Genomic DNA, 23117 nt, shown 5'->3' on the forward strand with positions numbered 1-23117 from the left:
TACTCAGTTACATCTGACTCTTTGTGACCCCATGGACTGTAGCCCACCAGGCTCCTCTGTCCATGAAATTTTCCAGGCAGGAATACTGGAGTGGGTTGCCATTTCCTCCTCCAGGGGATTTTCCCAATTCAGGAAAATCTGCCCATGACTTCTACACTGGCAGGCAGATTCTTTACCACTGAGCCACCTGGGAAGCCCAGGGTCCATAGCGGCTGCACCAATTTACATTCCCATCAACAGTGTAGAAGGGTTCCCTTCACCCCATCATCTCCAACATTTGTTATTTGTAGTCTTTAAGATTTTTTATTTATTTTTGATTGTGCTGGGTCTTCGTTGCTGCACACGCTTTCTCTAGTAGCAGTGTGTGGGCTTCTCATTGTGGTGGCTTCTCTTGTTGCAGACCATAGACTCTAGGCATGCGGGTGCTTCAGTAGTTGTGGCCTGCGGGCTTGAGAGCACAGGTTCAATAGTTGTGGTGCAAGGGGTTAGCTGCTCTGAGGCACTTACCAGATCAGGGGTCAAACCCCTGTCTCCTGTATTGGCAGATGGATTCTTATTCACTGTGCCCCAGCAAAGACCCATTTGTGGGCTTTTTGATGAAAGCCATTCTGACTGGTGTGAGGTGATACCTCATTGTAGTTTTAACTTGCATCTCTGTAATAATTAGCAACGTTGAGCATCTTTTCACATGTGCCTTTTGGACTTTTTTATGTCTTTTTTGGAGAAATGTCTATTTAGGTCTTCTGCCCATTTAGCAATTGAGTTATTTTTCTGTTACTGAGTTGTATGAGCTATTTGTATAGTTTGGAAGTTAAGCCAAATCTGTGGCTTGTCAGTCACATCATTTGCAAATATTTTCTCCTAGTCTATGGGTTGTCTTTTCATTTTGTTTGTTTGCTGTGCAAAAGCTTATATGTTTCTATTTGCTGTGCAAAAGTTTGTAAAGTTTGATTAAGCCCCATCTGTTTATTTTTGCTTTCATTTCTATTGACTTGGGGGACTGACCTAAGGAAAAAGTGCTATGATTTATGTCAGAGAATAAATTGTCTAGGTTCTCTTCTAGTTTTATGATGTCATGTCTTGTGTCTTTAAGCCACTTTGAGTTTATTTTTGGATGTGGTGTGAGGTGTGTTCTAACCTTATTGATGTACGTATGACTGTCCAACTTTCCCAGTACCACCTGAAGACTGTTTTCTACTTTGTATATTCTTGCCTCTTGTCGAAGTTTGATCATAGGTGTAGGTTTATTTCTGGGCTCTTTATTCTGTTCCATTGATCCATGTGTCTGTTTTTTGTGCCAGTATTACATTGTTTTGGTTACTGTAGCTTTGTAGTATTGTCAGAAGTCTGGGAGGGTTATGCCTCTAGCTTTGTTCTTTTTCCTCAGGACTGCTTTGGCAATTCTGGGTCTTTAGTGGTTCCATATAAATTTTGGAATTATTTGTTCTAGTTCTGTGAAAATTTTTAATGAGTGATTTGATAGGGATTATATTAAATTCTGCCTGCATTTATAAATGGCATTCCCCAGAAAAAACCACCAAGAAAAAAAAAGGCAGGATTTCATTCTTTAAATGGATAATCAATTCAATGCAACTAATAAAGGGTTTCCCATATGTTTATATCAAAATTAGACATACACAAGGTACCAATGGATTTCAACATTTTTACAGATCATTTGTTCTAAGTTTTTGAAACTCTACATTTTTAACAGAAATATTAGTTATTTAATTGTATACATACATCATGTTTGCTTTGGGTACAATCTGCTGTATAGCTGTGACTTTTCTGTGTTTTATTAATGTCTTCATTGTGTCTGTTTCACCTGCCTTAATCTGACATATTCGCATTATGCTCCAAGTAGAAATGTGCAACGTATCTCCGAAAATCCCCGAGGTCTAGAGAGGCGCCTGGGTTACAGGCTCTGTGTAGCTGCCATGCGTTGCTCATGGCTATGTCAATCATATAGCTCACCAGAACTGAGTACCATTTCTTGCTTCTTATTCTTACCCTGTATTTGGAAGTGATCTGCTCCATTTTAGCTACACCTTCCCTGCATTCATCATACAGTTTTACTATGGATGGTTGACTTATCTGAGGGATCTCCTTGTCACTGGCAAAACAGTGTATCTCATCGACTGGCTCTATGCCAACAGCATTGGAACACAGACTGATAATACCATCACCATGCCAACGACACAAAATTATCTCATCATTTTCTTCTACTCGGAAATCACAGTACCCCTTCTTCATTGTTTTCATATGTTCTGCACTCATAAGGGGGCATTTTTCAGTCCTGCTCTCACGAATTGTCCCTGTGGCCCTCACCCCTTTCTTCTTCAAGGCTGACACCAATGTGACACTTGTAAAGAAGCCATCGAAGCACAGGTGATATGGATACTGACCCCTTGCTAAAAGAACATCAGCAAAATTCATCACGAGGTTTCCACCGAAACCAAGATCAGGATCCTTACCTGCCATCAGAGTTGCTTCTTCTTGATGAGGCTCAAACCAAACCAGATAACCCTCTGTGGTAGCACCACACCAGATTTTATAGCCAATTCTAATAGATTTACCATTCAGAAATTGGTCACTATCAAAGCACTCACACATTGTCTTATCAAAACAGTAGTATTCTTCGAGGGGAGCATATAGGAGAAAATTTTTATTCATTTGCTTTATGAGAGGCCTCAATTTTGTGAACTTATCATTCTGATCTAGATGGCTATTATCTGCAAAATGCAGGTATGAGAAAATCAATTCAAATCTATCCCTTCTGATTGCATCTCTAACCAGGTTCTGGTCAGCATCAGACGTTTCCCAGTACATTCCCCTTCTGGGACGCTGCACGAGTCCACTCAAAAGCAGGACACCAAACACACACCTCACTTCCTGAACTGTGACTTCCAAGTTGACATTTTTCTGAGAAGCATAATTATTGGTTTCACTGACAATCAGGTTGAATGTTTCATCATCAAAAAATAACTCAAAGAACTCTACTGGGTTCAACTTTTCACTCTTGAGATTCAAAAGTCCAGAATCCAGTGCTGACCAGCATGGAAAGCTGGGTTTAATATCTCTTTTGGTCCAGTGCTTCTCTGGGACACCTGGCCCTTTTGGCCGTTTTGGAGCAGGCTGGGTCTCAGGCCCGTTATCCTCCTCCACATCTGAATCACCAGAAAATGCAAGCCCTTGGAGCAGTTCACTCACTCGAGCTTTGTCTTTCTTCCTCCCTTTCCGGGTGATGTCTCCTGCAGCATATTCCAGGGAGGAGATGTGCATCCGAGCCCACAAGTCCCCCGGATGACGGTCCTTGAGAGTGTTCAAATGCACAAGTGTCCTTTCAGCAGGAACAGGGGTATCACAAGGGGTCTGGGGTACACAGTCTCTGAGAAAGAAAAAACATAGGCTGTAAAAATTCTCAGTCTTATTTACTGATACAGGATAAATCCACTGACACCTAAAGATTCTTCTGTGGGGAATACTTCTCACTCGTGTTTCTGTGGGGAGGGCTCTGGCCAGACTGAGCATTTCTGGCCTCCCTTCTTCCAACTCACTCCTCATGACTTAACTGTTGAATCTGGGAGAAGGAACTGGGCTGTCCTCTTTCTGAGCAGGCTGCAGACATTCCATGTTCCTTCCCCCAGCCAAGATGGATCAGGAAGGCCTATGCGGAAAGGATGCAGCCACTATGCATCCATTTAGCTCTGCCTCTGAGCGGCTTTATTGGTCTAGCTTCTCTCAGTCATAAAGCTGAGGTTTCTAGACTATCTGTTTTACTCCTATGTCTCAATTGGTTCTGAATTTAGACAAAGAAATGGGTGATTATTTACTGAGCCCCCTCATCTCTAACAGACTTTCTGAACAAAGAAGGATTTAGCCTCCTCTAGTTCTGCATTCATCTGGTGGATACACTGTTTTGGGGAGAAACAAAAGAGAAACTCAGACTGATTGCCCTTGAACTGATTTTTATGGGTTTCTCAAAGAAGTGTGCTAAAGTTACTAAGATGAAAACTATTACTTCATACAAGCTTCTTAAATTCTAGAAATCTGCGTTTTATTTACTAATGTCCTGTTGGTAAATGGTCTAATTTAAGAAGACATAAGGGAGAAAAAAGCAGTGAAAAAAGTATGGTGTAATATAATTTATAGTACATATGTTTATCTGCTTAGAGCATTTATGCTCAGTCGTGTCTGACTCTCAGTGACCCCACCGACTTCTCTGTCCATTGGATTCTCCAGGCAAGAATACTGGGAGTGGGTTGCCATGCCCTACTCTAGGGGATCTTCCTGACTCAGGGATCAAACCCAAGTCTTCTGGGTCTCCTGCATTGCAGGCAGATTCTTTACCCACTGAGCCATCTAGGAAGCCCAATATAATTTACAGTATATATATTTATCTGCTTAGAGCATTTATCATCCTGAATGTCATTAATATGTGTGTATGATCCATTCAACACATCCATCTTAAGAGTTCCCTGACATCCTCAACTTCAGGGATCCTCCTTGAATCCTGTCACTTCACTACACTGAACTTTCCATTGCTGAAAACTCCAAAAGCTCACTCTCTGGTCCCAATTTCTTTTCACTCTAGGCCCCTCATAAAGTTGTCCCATGGTACTGGTTCTTCCCTCTCACTCTGGCTCCTCCATTCCCTCCTCATTTTACCTCTCTTGCTCTTCCATCTAGACTTCATGATCCACTGCCTTAGTCCCTCTCTTGCCAGGATCATCAGTCACCCTGCCCCAGTGTCTGTAGTCTGGACTGGCAAAATTCAGCACCCGATCAACCCCCTCCTCAGTCTTCTCTATTCCTCACCCAGGAGTGAGCAGTGCCACAGAATCACACAATGAGGTAGACTGATAACAGCTAATAATGATGGTCTCTGAAGTTCAGCTAGTTACTCAATACTGCCCAGAAATCCTTCTCATGTCCTCTTGTCCCTTTATTCCCAGTTCCCCACAATGGGTGTTTCATCACTCTTCTCAGATCTTCTTTGTACTCAGTTCTTGGTATCTCCAAACATGATCTCTTTTCCTACTCCAAAGAGGACCCAGAATTTTTCAGGCAGAAAGTTGCTCTTCAAAATGATCTGTGACTCTTCTCTCCCAGTTCTTCTAGCCTCTCTAGGCATTTGCATTTTCTTTCTCTCTCTGATCTGCCTCCTCTTTATTTGGTAAATGCCGGCTTACTCGTCAGGTTTTGTTTCAAATGTTACCTCTTCTGGGATACCCTCTCCAGTATCCACATCTCAGTTGGGTTCTCTGCCACAAGATCTATCATAGCTACAGGGCACGAAGTCATACCGCATTGTGTTCTGTGTTCACTTATCTGCTGTACCCTCACATGACTTACTGAAGGTAGGGTCTCTGTATTATATATGATTCTGAATATGAGTGATAATATGCTTACTGAATGAGTGAGGATGTTGGGGGTCACTCAATCTCTGATATCATGATGGAGCCTCAAACCTAGAACAGCCTACCCCTTCAGACTTCTTGTCACATCAAACAGTAAGATACTTTGATTCTCAGAGGCACTGTGAGTCATGGTTTCAGTTATCTGATGTAAATGTACCTGACAGACACATGAGCAGATTTGTATTATCTAATTATAGTCCTGAGCTAAGTCACAGTGTTACTTCTCGTTTAGTACAGCTTGGCTCAGACTTCACAAGCTTTATGAAAGATTTCACTTCTCAAGCTTTAAGACGTTTCTCTTTTAACTGAGATTGTGGTCCCTGTTTGCCTAAGATGAACAAATGTCAAGAAGAATTCTCATCCCCTGCCCTGCTCTTCAATATAATTATCCCAAGCTGTTTCCTTTTTCTTCTTTACTCAAGTCTCCAAGGAGTTGGTGGTCTCACCAGAAGCCCACCTTCTGCTCATGATCTGGTCTCTCTGCTTCAGGAGCACCTATGCTACACACTCATTCATTCCACAACCAGCACTCGTGTATGTACTTTTTTTTTTTTTTTTTTAATTGATATTGGAGCACGGTTGAGTTACAACGTTATTAGTTTCTTTTGTACAGTAAAGTGAATCAGTTATACACATATCCACTGTTTTTTTTTTAAAGATTCCCTTCCCATTTAGGTCACTACAGAGCACTGACTACAGAGTTCCTTGTGCTATACAGTAGGTTCTCATTAGCTACCTATTTTACATACAGTAGCATATACATGTCAATCCCAATCTCCCAATTCATCCCACCCCTCACTTTCCCCATTCCTAACCATAAGTTTGTTTTCTACATCTGTGACTCTCTTTCTGCTTTGCAGATAAGTTCATCCATTTTTCCTGATTCTACATATAAGTGATATTATACAATATTTGTCTTTCTGGCTTACTTCACTGTGTATGACAGTCTCTAGGTCTCTGCAAATGGCATTATTTCATCCCTTTTTATGGCTAACATTGTATATATGTATGACATCTTTATACATTCCTGTTGATGGACATTTGGGTGTCTTCCATAACCTGGCTGTTGTAAATAGTGCTGCAGTGATCACTGGGGTGCATGTATCTTTTTGAATTACGGGTTTCTCAGGTATATGCCTGGGAATGGAATTGCAGGGTCATATGGCAACTCGAGTTTTTTGAGGAACCTCCATACTGTTCTCCATAGTGGCTGTACCACTTACATCCCCACTAACAGTGTAGGAGGGCTGCCTTTTCTCCACATCCTCTCCAGTATTTGTTGTTTGTAGGTTTTTGGATGATGGCCATTCTGACTAGTGTAGGTTGATGCCTCACTGTAGTTTTGATTTGCATTTCTCTAATACTTAGTGATGTTGAGCATCTTTTCATCTGTTTTTGGCCACCCGTGTGTCTTCTGTGGAGGAATATCTATTTAGATCTTCTGTCCATTTTTTCATTGTTTTGTTTTTTTAAAAAACTTTTAATTTTATATTGGGGAATAGCCAATTAACAATGTTGTGACAGTTCCAGGTGGACAGCAAAGGGACTCAGCCATACATATATGTGTATCCATTCTCCCCCAAACTCCCCTCCTATCCAGGCTGCCACATACCATTGAGCAGAGTTCCATGTGCTATATAGTAGGTCCTTGTTGGTTACGTTTTAAATATAGGAGCGTATACATGTCCATTCCAAACTCCCTAACTATCCATTGAGTTTTTTTAAAATATTGAATTGCATGAGCTGTTTGCATATTTTGGAGATTAATCCCTTCTCAGTTGCTTTGTTTGCAAATATTTTCTCCCTTCCTGAGGGCTGTCTAACTGTAGGTTTGCTGTATAATGGCCTTTTATTATGTTGAGGTACATTCCCTCTAAAACTACTAGAGTTTTAATCATAAATGGGTGTTGAATTTTGTCTAAAGTTTTTTTTTGCATCTATAGACATGATCATATGGTTTTTATTCTTCAATTTGTTAATGTGGTGTATCATATTGATTGGTTTGCATATATTGAAGAATCCATGTTGCATCCCTGGGATAAATCCAGCTTGATCAGGGTATATGATCCTTTTAATATGTTGTTGGATTCAGCTTGCTAGTATTTTATTGAGGATTTTTGCACCTATGTTCATGTGATATTGGTCTGTAATTTTTGTGTGTGTGTGTGTGATATCTTCGGTTTGGGTATCAGAGTGATGATAGCCTTGTAGAAGGAGCTTGGGAGTGTTCCTCTGCAATTTTCTGGAAGAGTTTCAGAAGGGTAGGTATTAACTCTTTTCTAAATGTTTGACAGAATTCACCTGTGAGGCCATCTGGTTCAGGACATTTGTTTGTAGGGATTTTTTTCCCACTTTGGGGCCGTTTTATCTTTTTATAAGATAAGTTTTTATTTGTTTTATCTTTGGCTGTACTGGGTCTTCATTGCTGCATAGGCTTTTTTCTAGTTGCCGTGAGCAGGGGTTACTCTTCGTTGTGGTGCACAGGCTCCTCACTTTGGTGGCTTCTCTCATTGCTGAGCACCGGCTCTAGGACACACGGGCTTCAGTAGTTGTGGCTCCTGGGCTCTAGAGCACAGGTTTAGTTGCTCCACGGCGTGTAGGATCTTCCCGGACCAAGGATCCAACTCATGTCTCCTACATTGTCAGGTGGATTCTTTACCCATGAGCTACCAGGGAAGCCCTGTTTGGAGTTTTTTAATTGAACTTTGTTTCCGTACTTGTGACTGGCCTGTTCATGTTTTCTACTTCTTCCTGGTTCAGTCTTAGAAGACCGTACCTAAGAATCTGTCCATTTCTTCCAGGTTGTCCATTTTATTGGCATACAGTTGCATAGTAGTCTCTTATGATCCTTTGTATTTCTGTGGTGTCAGCTGAAACTTTTTCATTTCTAATTTTATTGAGTTCTCTCCTTTTTTCCTTGATGAGTCTGGCTAAAGGCTTATCCATTTCACCTTTTCAAAGAACAAGCTTTTAGTTCTTTGCTCTTGTTTTGTCTCTATTTATGCTCTGATCTTCATGATTTATTTCCTTCTAAGTTTGGGTTTTGTTTGTTCTTCTTTTTTTAGTTGCTTTAAGTGTAAGGTTAGGTTGTTTGAGATTTTTTTTGTTTCTTGAGATAAGACTGTACTGCTATAAACTTCCCTCTTAGAATTGCTTTTGCTGCTTCTCATAGGTTTTGGATCAACATGTTTTCATTGTCATATGTCTCCAAGTATTTTTTAATTTTTCAGTGACTCATTGGCTATTTAATAACATTGTTTAGCCTCATGTGTTTGTGTTTCTTACAGGTTTTTTTTCCTGTAATTTATTTCGAATCTCATAGCATTGTGGTCAGAAAAGATGCTTTTATGATTTCAATTTTCTTAAGCCTCAGTAAACTTGTGGCCCAAGATGTGATCTATCTTGGAGAATGTTCTGTGTGCATTTGAGGAGAAAGTGTATTCTGCTGCTTTTGGATGGAATGCCCTCTGAATACCAATTAAGTCTATTTGGTCTAATCTCTCATTTAAGGTTTGTGCTTCCTTTGTTATTTTCTGTCTGGATGATCTGTCTGTTGTTGTTAATTGGGGGCTTAAAGTTCCCTACTACTATTGTGGTGCTGTTGATGTCCCCTTTCATGGCTGTTAAAGTGCAAGTGTAGTCATCTAGTCGTGTTTGACTCTTTGTGACCCCATGGACTGTACCCTCTGTCCATGGAATTCTCCAGGTAAGAATACTGGAGTGGGTAGCCATTCCCTTCTCCAGGACCATGGCTGTTCAGAGCATCTCAATATATAAGGCAAATGCTATGTTGGGTGCATATGTGTTGTCTTCTTGTATTGATCCCTCAGTCATGACGTAGTGACCTTCCTTGTCTCTTGTCTATTTTGTCTGATATGAGTATTGCTACTTCAACTTTCTTTTGATTTCTATTTGTATGGATATCTTTTCCCGTCCCCTCACTTTTAGTCTGTATGTGTCCTTATGTCTGAGGTGGGTCTCTTGTAGATAGCATATATACAAGGCCTTGTTTTTGTATCCATTCAGTCAACCTGTGTCTCTTGGTTGAAACATTTAATCCATTTACATTTAAGGTAATTATTGATATATATGTTCCTATTTCCATTTTCTTAATTGTTTTGGGTTTGTTTTTGAAGGTCTTTTTTCTTCCCTTCCTCTCTTCCTCTTTTGTTCTTGTGTTTCCCACCTAGAGAGGTTCATTTAGCATTTGTATAAAGTTGGTTTGGTGCTGCTGAATTTTCACAGCTTTTGCTTGTCTGTAAAACTTTTGATTTCTGTCAAATGTGAATGAGAGCCTTGCTGTGTAGAGTATTCTTGGTTGTAGGTTTTCCCCTTTCATTACTTTAAATATATCTTGCCACTTCCTTCTGGCCTGCAGAGTTTCAGCTAAAAAATCAGCTGATAACCTTATGGGGATTCCCTTGTATGTGCTGCTTTTCCCTTGTTGCTTTAATATCTTTATTTATATTTAATTTTTGTTAGTTTGACACTGTGTGGTCTCAGCTTGTTCCTCCTTGGGTTTACCCTGTATGGGACTCTCCTTTCTGTGCTCCCTGGATTTGGGTGACTATCTCCTTCTCATGTTCAGGAAGCTTTCTGTTATTAGGCCCTTTCTCCTCTGGGGCTGTTCACCTGTGGGTATGCTCTGTTGTGTCCCCTTTTGTCTACTGTGCGAGTCCACAAACTACACTATTGTTGGTGCTGCTCTCAGTCCCACCTTATTAACCCTGGGTATGTGGGCAAATGGCTCTGGTGACTCTCAGGTGGTGTTTTCACCAGGTCACTGGTGCAAATCCTACTATTACCTTTAATTTGTCCATTATCAGCTTCACTCCTTTTGATTCTTGCTCAGGACTCCCCTAATGGAGGCTGAAAATACCCTACCTATCTTCCTGTCTTAAGTCCTTTTCCAGATCTGATATTTCTTTAACCATCATGACAACAGCCTCATCTGCAGCCCTCACTCTCCTATCTCAATCCTCTGCCTTCTCTATCTTCTTTTTCTGGCTTCAGTATCTATAGCTCCACAAAAACATAAGGGAGCCAGGGGAACAGTGATCAGGCAAGGAACTGAGAGGATTCTTGAAGGCAACCGTGTGCCAACTGAAGGTTTTGTGTAATTATGATATACCGACAGGTCAGTGTCTTGACGTGGGGCCTCCTCTGATCATAGAAGTGAGTGTTACTTTTTCTGTATTATTCCAGGGAAGCAGACGTTTACCAACTGGTTTCTCTGGTTTCATTCCAATTTTTTACTTTTGTAGGAGCTATTCTACGTGGACACTCACCTGTTCACTATTCCTGAGGCCTCAGCACCTCGTTCCATTTCTTCAGAAGTTTCTTGCTTTGCATTAAAAAATCCATCTTTAGTTACAACTTCTTCAGCTAAAATAACACATTGATAATTCAAATGTCATTGCCACCTGAATCTAGAAAATATCTCCAGGGTAGGGAATAGGATGTTTCAAATTAAAACCAAAAATCAACAGGTGTCCCAGGAACATACTCATAGCAATCCTAAAAACGTGGTGGAGTGTGGGAAGATAGTAAGAAAGGTCAGTTTCCAGGGGAGAAGGCCTAATGGGACAAAGACTATTTAAAGAAAATTACACATAACTTTTAGTGTTCTCAGAGTAAAGAGAACTTCCTCTGATGTGAAGAAGGAATAAGGCAGAGGTGTTTGTGGAATTTCCAGATATTAAGGGATGTGTGAAAATGACAAATTATATGGGACCCTTGCAAAGGGGGAAAAAAAGGAGCAAAGGAGGAGACATTGAGGGAATCAGGGAACACAGAGGGATGATCAGAGAACAGCAAGAATCAGTAGGCTGAGTGTCTAGTAATAGAAGGTACTGTGATTGTGAGGGATACAAAATGACAGGCTGAGAGAAGTGTGGAGATCGAGCCCAGAAGAAGGGGAAAGAAGTGTGTGTAGGAAATGTGGGTTCATGATGGCTGAGTCAGGGTTAATGACGGGAAAGGTGGACACCAGTCAGAGGCCTGTCCTCACCCATGAGACTGACGTCTGTAGCCTCCTCCTGAGCCAGACTCGGAACTGGCCATTCCTCTGAGACAAGGAGCGGCGCTGCTTCCTCAGTCTTCACTGATGTCTACAAGGACAACAAATGGCCTCTTAGTCTTCACTGTGGTAAAGATAAAGGGACTGGTTGTGAAGGGTGCTGACTACCACACTGCACACCAGTAGGACCAACCAGCAGGGCCTGCTCTCTGAAGGTCTAGAGTAGCGTCCTGCCTCTCCTACCTTCTGAAGGTTGTCAGCAGTCCTGTGTCCCCTGGATGCATCACTCTGGTCTCTGCTTCTGTCCTTACATGGCCTTCTCTGTGTGTCTCTGTCATCACATGGCCTTCGTACAAGGACACTGACCACTGAACGCAGGGCCCACCCTGATGCAGTATGACCTCATCTTAACTTGATTACATCCACAAAGTCTATATCCAAATCAGATCAGTCACAGGCACCTGGGGTTAGGACTTTAATATACCTTTTCCGGACACAATACAGCCCATAACTTCATCTTAGCCCTACTTCAGTTAATATGAATTTCCTCTTTCTCTGGCTGGTCTTTCATTATTTGACTCAACACTACTTTCATTCTACTGACCACCCATATCTCTGCCCTTTCATTGCCCAGACTGTTGATCTTCTTACTCCAACTTAATTCAAACTTGATTATGGTGCAACATTTAATTATTTCTTGGAGTTATTATGTTCAAATGTTTGCATTTTTTAAATTCATACACACACGGCTTATGGGATCTTAGTTCCTCGATGAGGGATCAAACCTGGGCCCAAGGCAGTGAGCATGCAAAGTCCTAACCCCGAACCACCAGGGAATTTTTTCTTTTCTTAATAAATTATTTTGTTTCTCCATTATGTTACATTTTAGGATAATTACATTGATTTAAATATACATAAGGGAAGTTTTACTTGCTGTACATTTCACTTGCTATACACTGGTTTTCAGGAAGGTAAAGTATTAAGACTAGGAGGCCCAGGGTCTGACAGAGCCAATTAGAAATCACAGGTGAAAACAGAGAGGAGAGGACTGCATGAAAACCTGTCTGGAGGAAATGAACGCAGAGGAAAGGGCTTCAATGGGAGAGTTAAACACTTACAAACTAAACAACTCGGAAAATGACTGGACCACTAAAAATAAGGGGAAGAATGAACAAGAGTCCACTCTGTGAAGAAGATACACAGTACTGCCATTACCATCACCAAGTATGAATTGGGCATGTGCAGAACACTGGGAATATAAAGGAATATGAGAAAGAGGTTGGTTCTCAGACTGCGGAGAGAAACCAGAGGTTCCCCAAAAGAGAAAACATCTGTCACTGGGCATCAAATGAGTGGAGGCACTTTCGGAAACCAAGGGCCTCACTCTACCCCTTATACCTGAGATTTGGATGTGCCTTCTGCATATGGTGCGGAATGAGGCAACAGCGTGTATGTGTGAGCTCCCGGATGAGGCGCACATAGTGTGTGGTATTCAGTGACAAGGTGAAGGCAGAGGGATTGTGCCACCTGAAAGGCTCTCAGGGTGACCAGTGTGAGCCAAGAGAAGGGCCACGGATGGGTGGGCGGGGGAAGGAGGGCTACTACTGAGGTTCCCACAGCCTGGGCACCCTGCTCACCTGGGACCTGGCTGAGTTCAACCCCAGTACTGCAGCCTGGTCTCTGGGATTCTCTTCCTGGAGAGGGTCTGGTCTCTGGGGAGCTGGCCTTGTGGACGGAGCAGACAAGAGTCCTGAAGAGAAATAGTAGCTTTTACAAGAGCCCTTTGTGGGGGACCCAGACCCTAAATCTTATGTTTTTTAAACATCCAAGAACTAAGATACAGATCTTAAGCTAGAACATCACGTCTGTTTTCATTGTCAGGAATTCTAGAGCTTTAGCGTCCCCCACCCACAGAATAAGTGGTGTTTATGAACTCATGAGATGCTTTCCAGTGATGCACTTTCACAGACATAAAAGAAAAATCAGAAATCACAGATGAAAAATAAGGAGAGGGAAGAAGAAGTTGGTGATTAAAGAAACATTAACCAGAGAACAAAGAAGAAAGGTAAGAAGTGGAGAACAGAGACAAAGCCAAGGGGCAACAGGAAAGCAGGTAAGAGAAAGATGAAAAGAGAAAGTGAGGATAAAAAAAATTGAGTTGATAATGGGGGAGGCTGGGTATGTGTGGGAGGCAGGGGGAGACGAGAAATCTTTCAATTTTGCTGTGAACCTAAAATGGCTCTAAAAAAGTCATACATGTACACTTGAAACTAATAGCACTGTAAATAAACTATACTTCAGTAAAAAATGTCAGACACACAGTCATACATAGAAGAGATGCTACCTGCAAACTAGGAGAACTTTTGAGAATCTGCTTCCTTGGAAACCATAATCCAAACAGTGATAATGACTGCACATCACTGCACTGTTACTTAGAAAGATTCTTTCCCATTCCTTATCTGTATAAGGGGGAGAACACAGTCCACTTTACAGGGGCAATGAAGACTGAGATAACATAAAAGCCCTTTGTAAAGCCCTTTAAGACCCCATGCAAAGTAATGTACCACTGTTTGCCAAGACGGTAACAATAGAGGGAGTCCAGAATTACTAAACGAAGTGCACAGGGGATATTCTAACCCAGAACATAGCATTACTTTTCTTTGCTTCAACAGTGAATCACTGTGGAATCTTCTTGGTGCTGTTCCTTCATACTAGAGAGAATAAAGCTTGCTAGGAAAATAAAATAGCCTAGCCCATGATTCACTATTACCACCTAATCTCCCCGCAATGCATATATGCCAGAAAACCAACAGCTTAAAAAGCACAGTGTGAAGCCGGTCTGCTGTCAGAGAAAGGGCTAGGCTAAGGAGGGGCAGGATGGCAACAGAAAATGGAAGAGGGGCAAAGAGATCAAGAGCAATGGGAAATCTGAGTGCAAATGTCAGACCAGACTCTGTGATTGCTCCTTATCATCCTCCTGAGGTGGAAAAGCTTTAGGGTTAAGACTGGGAAGAAGGTAGAAGAATGTTTTCAAACATATTATGCTCACTACACACACCACACTGATCCCATTGCTCTATATTTCTGCCAAAGACAGAACAAGACAAAGTGGGCTTAAGTTGCCATGAGTAAGATGATACCAAGGTCTTTTCTACTTCTCCATCAACATATCTAAAATTTAACAATCTGTCTGACACTAAGAATCACAGCTGAGCATTGAGAGGCTAGTAAAACTCAAGTACTCGGTAGTTTTCATTTTAAACTAGTGTTCCATGACTGGTGGGAATGAAATACCAAATATACACAAATAACAGTCACTGTAAATCATACTTTTTACGGAAAAAAAAAAAGGCTTCAATGGTACCCAACTTTTTTTCAAGTCTGAACTTCCTGGTTTGAATTTAAACACCCCATAAAATGGCCCCAACTAACCTTCCCCCCCCGCCCTCCGCCTTTCCCCTAAATAAACCCTACCCTCCAGCAGGAGGGGAGGGAAGGCAGGTAGCCTGGGGAATTGTTCTTCCGTTCATTTGGTCTCTGGTACCCTGGAGAAATGTGCTTGGGTTATGACTAGTAGGCACACAGGTCCTTGGCTAGAGCCTCCGGAATATTTGGGAGGGCCTATGAAGGTATAAAAAGCCCTTGTGAATGACAGGGAGTGCATCTTGAAGGAGGCCACTGAAGAAAACATTACCATGGGGAAAAAGACAAAGTTATGGAAAGCTACCAAGTAAATATTTAAATTCCAGGTGTGGAATTAGAAATGTAGAGACATATAGTAAAGAGAATCTTAGCCAGAAGGTCAGGTGACAACGCTGCCTCTGCTGACCCTGGGCAAGTCATTTAAACTCTGAGTTTTGGCTTTCCTAACTATTAAGGGTGTTGAAAAGATCTTAGATTTCTAACATTTTACAATTTCAGGTGTTTTTAAAAGCTTGCTTAGGTACAGGGTTGCTGCTGCTGCTGCTAAGTCGCTTCAGTCGTGTCCGACTCTGTGCGACCCCAGAGATGGCAGTCCACCAGGCTCCGCGATCCCTGGGATTCTGGGATTCCCTGGCATCTCCTGGGATGCCATTTCCTTCTCCGATTCATGAAAGAGAAAAGTTAAAGTGAAGTCGCTCAGTCATGTCCGACTCGTCACGACCCCATGGACTGCAGCCTACCAGGCTCCTCCGTCCATGGGATTTTCCAGGCAAGAGTACTGGAGTGGGTTGCCATTGTCTTCTCTGAGGTACAGGGTTAGACAAAAACAAAACTTGAGAACACAGATAAACAAGCTTTCACATAGAAGGCCACACACCTGTCAGTGGCCTGTTCCCAGTATCTTTACTAACTTCGCCCTCTGGCACTCACCACTCACTTCTTGGGAGGTCTCCTGGAGGGACTCTGGAGGCTCACTCTTCAGGGTGGTTGCCCCCAACAGGAGCTGGGCGCTCTGACACTCTGAAGAGGTTCCTTGATATTCTGTCACCAGGAGGTGCAGGTCCTGTCCTACAGTGTAGACAGAAGCCTGCGGACAAAAGATTCACTTTGAAAAGGCGTCCTGGTGGGAACTGGACTGAACAGCAGTTAGGGACATTCCCCAAAGGAACACCAGACAAGCTTCATTTAGTCCTTAAGTAGCGAGTAAGACAAAGTAGCAAGACACAGACATTCACTCATTTGGCAAATATGGACTGAATGCCTACTAAAGCCAGATTCTGTTCTACATGCTAAGCAAAGAAGAGACACAATACAGGCAAAGAACCCCTACCTGGAAAACAAAACAAAACCCCAGATTGATGCTTAAACCAGTGTGTGGAAATTTAATGAGAAATAGGATATGTATACCATCTCCAAATGTCTCCCACAGATTACTAATTACAAAGGGGAAAATGGTAACTTGATAGTGGAGAAATCTGACATATACCACCTTAACCTCATCAGCAACAGGATGATCCACCACCGTGTGCCTCCTGAAGTGATGCACTGAGGAGACCACAATGTCACTGCTGTGGTATTCCAGCCAAAATGTACTACCTGGGTCTTATCGTGAGAAAATACAAGACAAACCCAAATTGAGGGGCATTCCAAAAAGTAACAGATCTGTACTCTTCAAAAATGTCATTGTCATGACAGAGACTGAACAACTGTTCCAGATCTAAGAAGACTGAAGAGACAGCAACTAAAAAATGTGTGATGATGGAATCGGGGCAAAACTGTCATAAGGAACACTATTGGGCTATCACGGATACATCTGAACAAGGACTACTACTGAGGTGATACTATCATAAAAATTTTAATTTCCCAAAACATGATAATCTATAATCTAGTTATACAAAAGAACGTCTTTCTTCTTCAGAAACACACTGAAGTGTTTAGAGATAAAAGGTATCTCCAACTAATTCCATTTTCAAATGGTTCAAGAAAAAAAACTGCATAAGCTGTATGGGGGTGTGTGCGTGCACACACAATATGTATGCATACAGAGAGAGGGAGCACTTGCTCACACAAGAAGGGTGCACATTCCTGTAACAAATGTTAACATTTCGTTAACATGTGTGTGAATCATACACACAGTTCTCTGCACTACTCTCCCAAGTTATAAATTATTTCAGAGTTAAAAATTAACAGACAAATGTTCGCCATTACATCTCCCACACCACCACACACATTCTCTTCCCACCTGTTCTCCTGAGTCTCCTGTGTCTCTCTCTAGACTCTCCAGCGCTATCACTGCATCCTCCCCACTCTCCAAAGAACACGCCTGCACCCTGGCCTGGAGCTCCTCGGGTAGGATGGTCAGGAACTGCTCCAGCACCAGCAGCTCCAAGATCCGCTCCTTGCTGTGGGTCTCTGGGCTCAACCACTGATGGCAAAGTTCTCGGAGCTGGGCCAGAGCCTCCCGGGGCCCAGGTACCTCCTGGTAGCAGAAGTGCCGGAAGCGCAGGCGGCAAAGCTCCCGAGTATTGGGGACACTCTGCTGTGAGCTGCATGTCTGTTCCCATGTGGGGTCTTCCTCCTTCACTTTCACAAGGCCGTCTCCATTTTCAGGAGCGGAGTCCTGCAAAACTTCATCCATGGTGATCTTAAAAGCTTCGAAAACAGTTCACTTAGCTTTTCCAAATGTACACCTGAGGCGTAAGTATTGATCAGTAACATGAGAATAACAAGAGCTTCAAAAATCTATGTAACACATTTATCTTTTTGTCCCCACTCTAAGTGATGCTCAAAAACTGGGCCTGCTTGCCTGTTTTATCAATAAAGTATACCTTGACTCCTAAGGGAGTAGAGCCCAAAGGGAGGGGATATAAGAGAAGAAGGGTTAATAAGAATGCCTGAGCAGCTTATACTTTAGATGGAGGGTCATCTATCTCTGTGTCTTTCTCACAGAATACTTTACCTTAGGTGAAGCAGACTTTCAAAAGTCTCCAAGTCTCCATCGCCTAAGATCTGTTGTGATGAGATTTTGTTACTTTTCCCATTATGGGGTGGAGTCTTTTTCCTTCCCTTGAATCTGTGCTGGTCTGTGACTTGCTCTGACCGATAAAATATGGCAGATATGACACTGTAAGTGGAAGTGCTGTGTAGTGCCTGGCACACAGCCATGAGACTGCCTTGCTGTGAGAAGGCCCAAGCTAGCCATGCAGAGGTCACGTGGATGAGAACCACAGAGCCCCAGCTGAAGCGGAGCTGAGCCTAGTCCCCAGCCACATGAGTGAGTCCAGTAACACTGCCCAGTCAACCTACAGAATCATAAGAAATAATAAGCTGAAGTTGTCTTACACCACTAAGTTTGGGGCATTCTTTTTAAGGAAACAATAGATAAACAGCAGAAATATTTCAACTTCTGTTTCTCCCTCTCATTTTTCCTTTTGTTATCTTCATCAAAATTCAATATATCTCTGTTCTAAGAACACTATTATCTATCTGGTTCTGACTTGCTTTTCACATTCCAGACTCACATCTTGAAAAGCCACAGGATGCCTCCAGCCTTGGACCTTCCTTCCCTGTCATTTCAACACATCCCCAACTGAAATCAGCCTCCTCAAAGCTGCACTCACTCTGTATTTTTCTATTTCTATTGGCATCACCACCATCCTCCATGTATTCAGGCTCAAAGCCAGCCTACATATAGTGTACATAATCACCCTGGGTCCAGTCAGTTCTTCCTCCAAAAGGCCTCTTGCATCCACTCCTTCATCTTCCTTTTTACACCATTATGATTGACAGTCACTATTATCACAATATTATCTGTGTGGTATTCCTGCTCCACCACTTCCTCATCACTGGATTGGTATTTCTTAAAGCACAATTCGGACCATATCTGACAACCCCCCACCCCCAAATGCTAATTTCAATTGCTCCTGGTTGAACTAAATTCAAATTCCCCAGGATTCGATCTTAGAACTGAGTTTCACTTACGTGTTTGCCACTCGATAAACATTTATCGAGCACATCATTATTTTCCAGGAGCTATCCCCAGAATAAAAGACACAGACCCTACTTGCAAGAAAGCCATCGTCTTCTCAAACACCTCGTGTCACTGCCAGCTAATACTCAAATTTGTTCCACCCACCTTGTACTTTATGGCCACGATTAGTCTTCTTACCGTGAATCCCCAAGGTCCAGCGCAAATGCCACCCCCAAACCTAACGTACAGACAATCTTGTCCTCTGAGCCACTCAGGCGGAGGGCGTTCCCATGGAAAAGTGAGCCCAAGCCTGCCTCACCAACTCCCTTCATTCTCCAACTCACAGGTCACAGCCCTCATCACGACCATCACCCCTTGCTCCTTGAGGACAGGGTCTTATCTTTGCCGGCCTACCTGGTATTCAGCAAATACTGGTGGATGTCCTGCTGAATGCACGGAGATGTACTGGGATGCCAGGATGTCCCGCGGGCCCAGAACGTATCTTACTGCGATCGCATCCCAGCACTTGGAATACAGGGGGCACTTGGAATACAGGGGGCACTCGGTGAATGAGTGTCTTAACTGCTAACAGACCAAAAGTTTAAGGATCAAGCACAACAAAGACGTAGCTGACCCAGTGAAAAATCCCATCGGAGATGAGAGGCGCAGCTCTCCAGTCCAGAGAATCCAGCTACCTCGCCTGGTGGGCGTGCCCCCACTTCCTGCCGTCAGGATTCCGGGCTGCGGCCGAGCCGGCTCTGCGTCTCTCTAGGAACGCGGCCGCACATCTCTCTGGTGCGCCTGGAAGACTCCAGCTGCCACAGCCCAACAGGCTCAGTAGCATAGTCTCCGACAGACCATCCGGATATCCCCAAACTACCCCTCATTTTTGCAATTATTTCGATTAAAAACCAAATAGATGATGAAGACAAAACTGAGTTTCTGTCTTTAGAGTCCTCACAGGCTGCTGGGGAGACAGATGAATAAACATTGCAATAGAGCAAGCAGCACACATTTAAAAATTTAAATATACAGATTCAAATAACGCACAACTAAAACTCAAGTTGCATATAACTGCATATATAACTTAGTTAAGCCTGCTAATAATGTACCAATATATCAAAATATATTAAAAAGTCCCATAGTAAACAAAAACACCCTCATGTTGCACAGAGACTGAAATGAAAAGTATCCCAACTCCCCACAGTTAACCACTGTTAGTATTTTGTGTATACCCTCCCAGGACACCACCAGCCACACAATGCTGCTGCTGCTAAGTCACTTCAGTCGTGTCCGACTCTGTGGGACCCCATAGATGGCAACCCACCAGGCTCCCCCGTCTCTGGGATTCTCCAGGCAAGAACACTGGAATGGGTTGCCATTTCCTTCTCCAATGCATGAAAGTGAAAAGTGAAAGTGAAGTCGCTCAGTCGTGTCCGACCCTCAGCAACCCCATGGACTGCAGGCTTCCAGGCTCCTCCATCCATGGGATTTTCCAGGCAAGAGTACTGGAGTGGGGTGCCATTGCCTTCTCCGCAGCCACACAATAGCACTCAACAAACATTTGTTTAGTATGTATTTTAAACCACCCCTGGCATCATGATATTATTTTACATCTTATCTTTTTCAGTTAACTTGGCGATCTTCCCACACCAGTTCATCTTTTAAGAGCTAATTAGTATTCCAGTGTATGGGCTAATTTACTTAACTATCCCTACTATATTTTTTCTTTATAAGTAGAGAACACCACTGAATATCTTTATATGCTTTTATGAATATATTTCTAGGGTCAATACATACTGGAATATATTTGTCAAAGGGCATGTGCATTTAAATTTAAATCCCCTGTTTAATTTTTAAGGGCACTGCTGTTTAAGAGTAAAAGGAGAATCTAATAGAATAATTCAGCCCAGGTGAACATGGTGGCTCAAAATCAGAATTAATATTAACAACCAGTTAATATGTGAAAAGATGGTCATTTTTGACAGTAAAACTACTTAAAAACTCTAAAAGTAAACTCAAACAGAAATGGCCAATCAGAATATCGCTGCAATACAGTACAGTCTTCCTGACTTTCTGCTCTGAGTAGATTTTTAACTGCATTTTAGGGTGTCTAGGATGTTTTATTTTTTAAGCAAAACCCCAATTGAATCTAACATTTGCCCTTTGTTCAACGTTTCTATAATTTCCAGGAATAAGGAAAACATTATTTAAATATATCTCTATCCATCATTTGTGCCTAGGTGGTTATTTATGGGTCTGCCCCCAGGGTACAGATGAGTGCACCACTTCCTTTGGAATTGTAAGGAAGAATTAGGTTAAAGTGTCAATGAACTTAGGGTGCTTGTAATACCTATAATATAGAGTCATCATGAAAAGAAAAAGCCAAGATTAATTTTCCAGAGCGCTAAGAGTATGTACTGTTCATGGGGTTCTCAAGGCAAGAATACTGAAGTGATTTGCCATCCCTTTTCCAGTGGATCATGTTTTGTCAGAACTCTCCACTATGACCCGTCTGTCTTGGGTGACCCTAACACGGCATCTCATAGTTTCATTGAGTTAGACAAAGCTGTGATTCAAGTGATCAGTCTGGTTAGTTTTCTGTAACCATGGTTTCCATTCTCTCTGCCCTCTGAGGGATAAGGATAAGAGGCTTGTGGAAGCTTCAGTCAATCCTAAAGGAAGTCAGTACTGAATATTCACTGGAAGGACTGATTCTGAAGTTGAAGCTCCAATACTGTGGCCACCTGATGCAAAGAACTGACTTACTGGAAAAAAAAAAAAAAAACCCTGATGCTGGGAAAGATTGAAGGCAGGAGAAAGGGGCGACAGAGGATGAGATGACTGGATGGCATCACCGACTTGATGGACATGAATTTGAGCAAGTTCCGGGAGTTGGTGATGGACAGGGAAGCCTGGCGTGCCGTAGCCCATGGGGTCACAGAGTTGGATGTGACTGAGCGACTGAACTGAAGGATATATAATTCTTCATACTTTGAATCTTTTCATTATCATCGCTCTTTAATAGAGAATAAAGATATTTCAGGTCACTTCCTTAACTGAGCAGATTCAAACAGATCTAAACTATGATATAGAGCTAAATATTTAGGCATTAACCTCAGCACATCCCTCAAAACTCTTGGAAAACTCCCTGGTATCAACTTAATTTTACTAATAAAAGCAGAATAAAAGATACATACCTTATGGCTTAAGCAATGGAATATGACTGACTTTCCATAAAATTCAATTTCTTGAAAAATTACAGCTGCTTCTCCTGCAGATTTGGTCCTTCTCCAGAAAATGGCATTAACTGTAGCTTCTGGTCAGCTTGCACTAAGTCAGATCACAGTGGGAAGTGGATCAAAGACTCCTAAGTGCCTATTTCAACCTTCATTCTCCCCTTTACTCTTAGTGACAGAAGCCTGATTTTCAGCTGGACACTCTGAAACCCAGAATAAGATATACTTTCCAGTTTCCCTTTCTTTAGTTTTGGCCTATGATATATGTGCTGAAGTGATTTATGGGAAAGCTGCTTAAAAGGAGCTGACTGACGGGGAGGCATCTCTGTTCTTCTGCCTCTGTCCACATTTTGTATGTGATAGCTGGAGCTTCAGCAGCCATCAAGGATCATCATATGATGACTTTAAGGAATGATGGCATGAAAGGCAAAGGCTGGGGCCCCTAGTGATGTCAGAGAACCACTAGTGATGTCAGAGAACCACCTTCCAGGCCTGGGCTGCTGTCTCTGGCCTTTTCTATTTAAAGAAAAACAAACTTTTATTATGTTATTCCCACTTTTTGTGTTTAAATTATATGCAGCTGAACAAAACCTTAGCAAAACCTGAGGGCTCACCAGTCTTCTCAACCACATGACAGACTAACAAGTATTTTCCAGACAGCGGTACCCCAAGCAGCTGCCACCAATCAGCAAGTGATGTTTATCATCCTGGTGACATATTCAGAAGTCAGACTCCCCTAAGCTTACTAGTCTTCACCATTACCATGACATTTTGGCATTCACAATGTGACGAACATGATCTCTTCCAAGCTGATTTTATTACTTGACTTTCAAAATTCCAGAACAAACAGCATTTTAAAGTTACATCATCAGTATTAAAGGAAAAAAATCCAATCTCTTTCCCCAGACATTTATCAAAGTTGCTATGCAGCAGCCACTATACTAACACTGAAGTTATCAAGTAAGATAGTTGCTACTTGGATTAATTCAGCCTGGTTCATTCAAATAACTTACCAAATCTCTTCCATAGTCTAAATAAAACTTTAGTTT

At 42.2% G+C, this 23117-nt stretch overlaps 1 protein-coding gene across 4 annotated transcripts; it reads right to left on the minus strand.

Moving 5' to 3' along the window:
- Positions 1-1566: 1566 nt before the first annotated feature.
- PGBD1 (piggyBac transposable element derived 1) lies at positions 1567-22118 on the minus strand. 4 transcript variants are annotated; one of them, XM_027524656.1, is made up of 8 exons: positions 22030-22118; positions 19244-19796; positions 17102-17549; positions 15790-15946; positions 13074-13186; positions 11428-11527; positions 10706-10802; positions 1567-3385 (listed from the first exon to the last, which is right to left on the minus strand). In XM_027524656.1, exons 3-8 carry the CDS (start codon positions 17495-17497, stop codon positions 1828-1830), a joined length of 2421 nt encoding a protein of 806 aa, XP_027380457.1. In that variant the 5' UTR covers positions 17498-17549; positions 19244-19796; positions 22030-22118; the 3' UTR covers positions 1567-1827. The 4 variants fall into 4 exon arrangements, with proteins under 4 accessions (XP_027380457.1, XP_027380460.1, XP_027380459.1 ...); XM_027524659.1 differs by having other exon boundaries at positions 18995-19796; XM_027524658.1 differs by having other exon boundaries at positions 17819-19796.
- Between the last annotated feature and the right edge of the window lie 999 nt (positions 22119-23117).

Source organism: Bos indicus x Bos taurus, chromosome 23 (genome assembly GCF_003369695.1).
Source record: "Bos indicus x Bos taurus breed Angus x Brahman F1 hybrid chromosome 23, Bos_hybrid_MaternalHap_v2.0, whole genome shotgun sequence".
In the NCBI taxonomy this organism is placed as follows: Eukaryota; Metazoa; Chordata; class Mammalia; order Artiodactyla; family Bovidae; genus Bos; species Bos indicus x Bos taurus.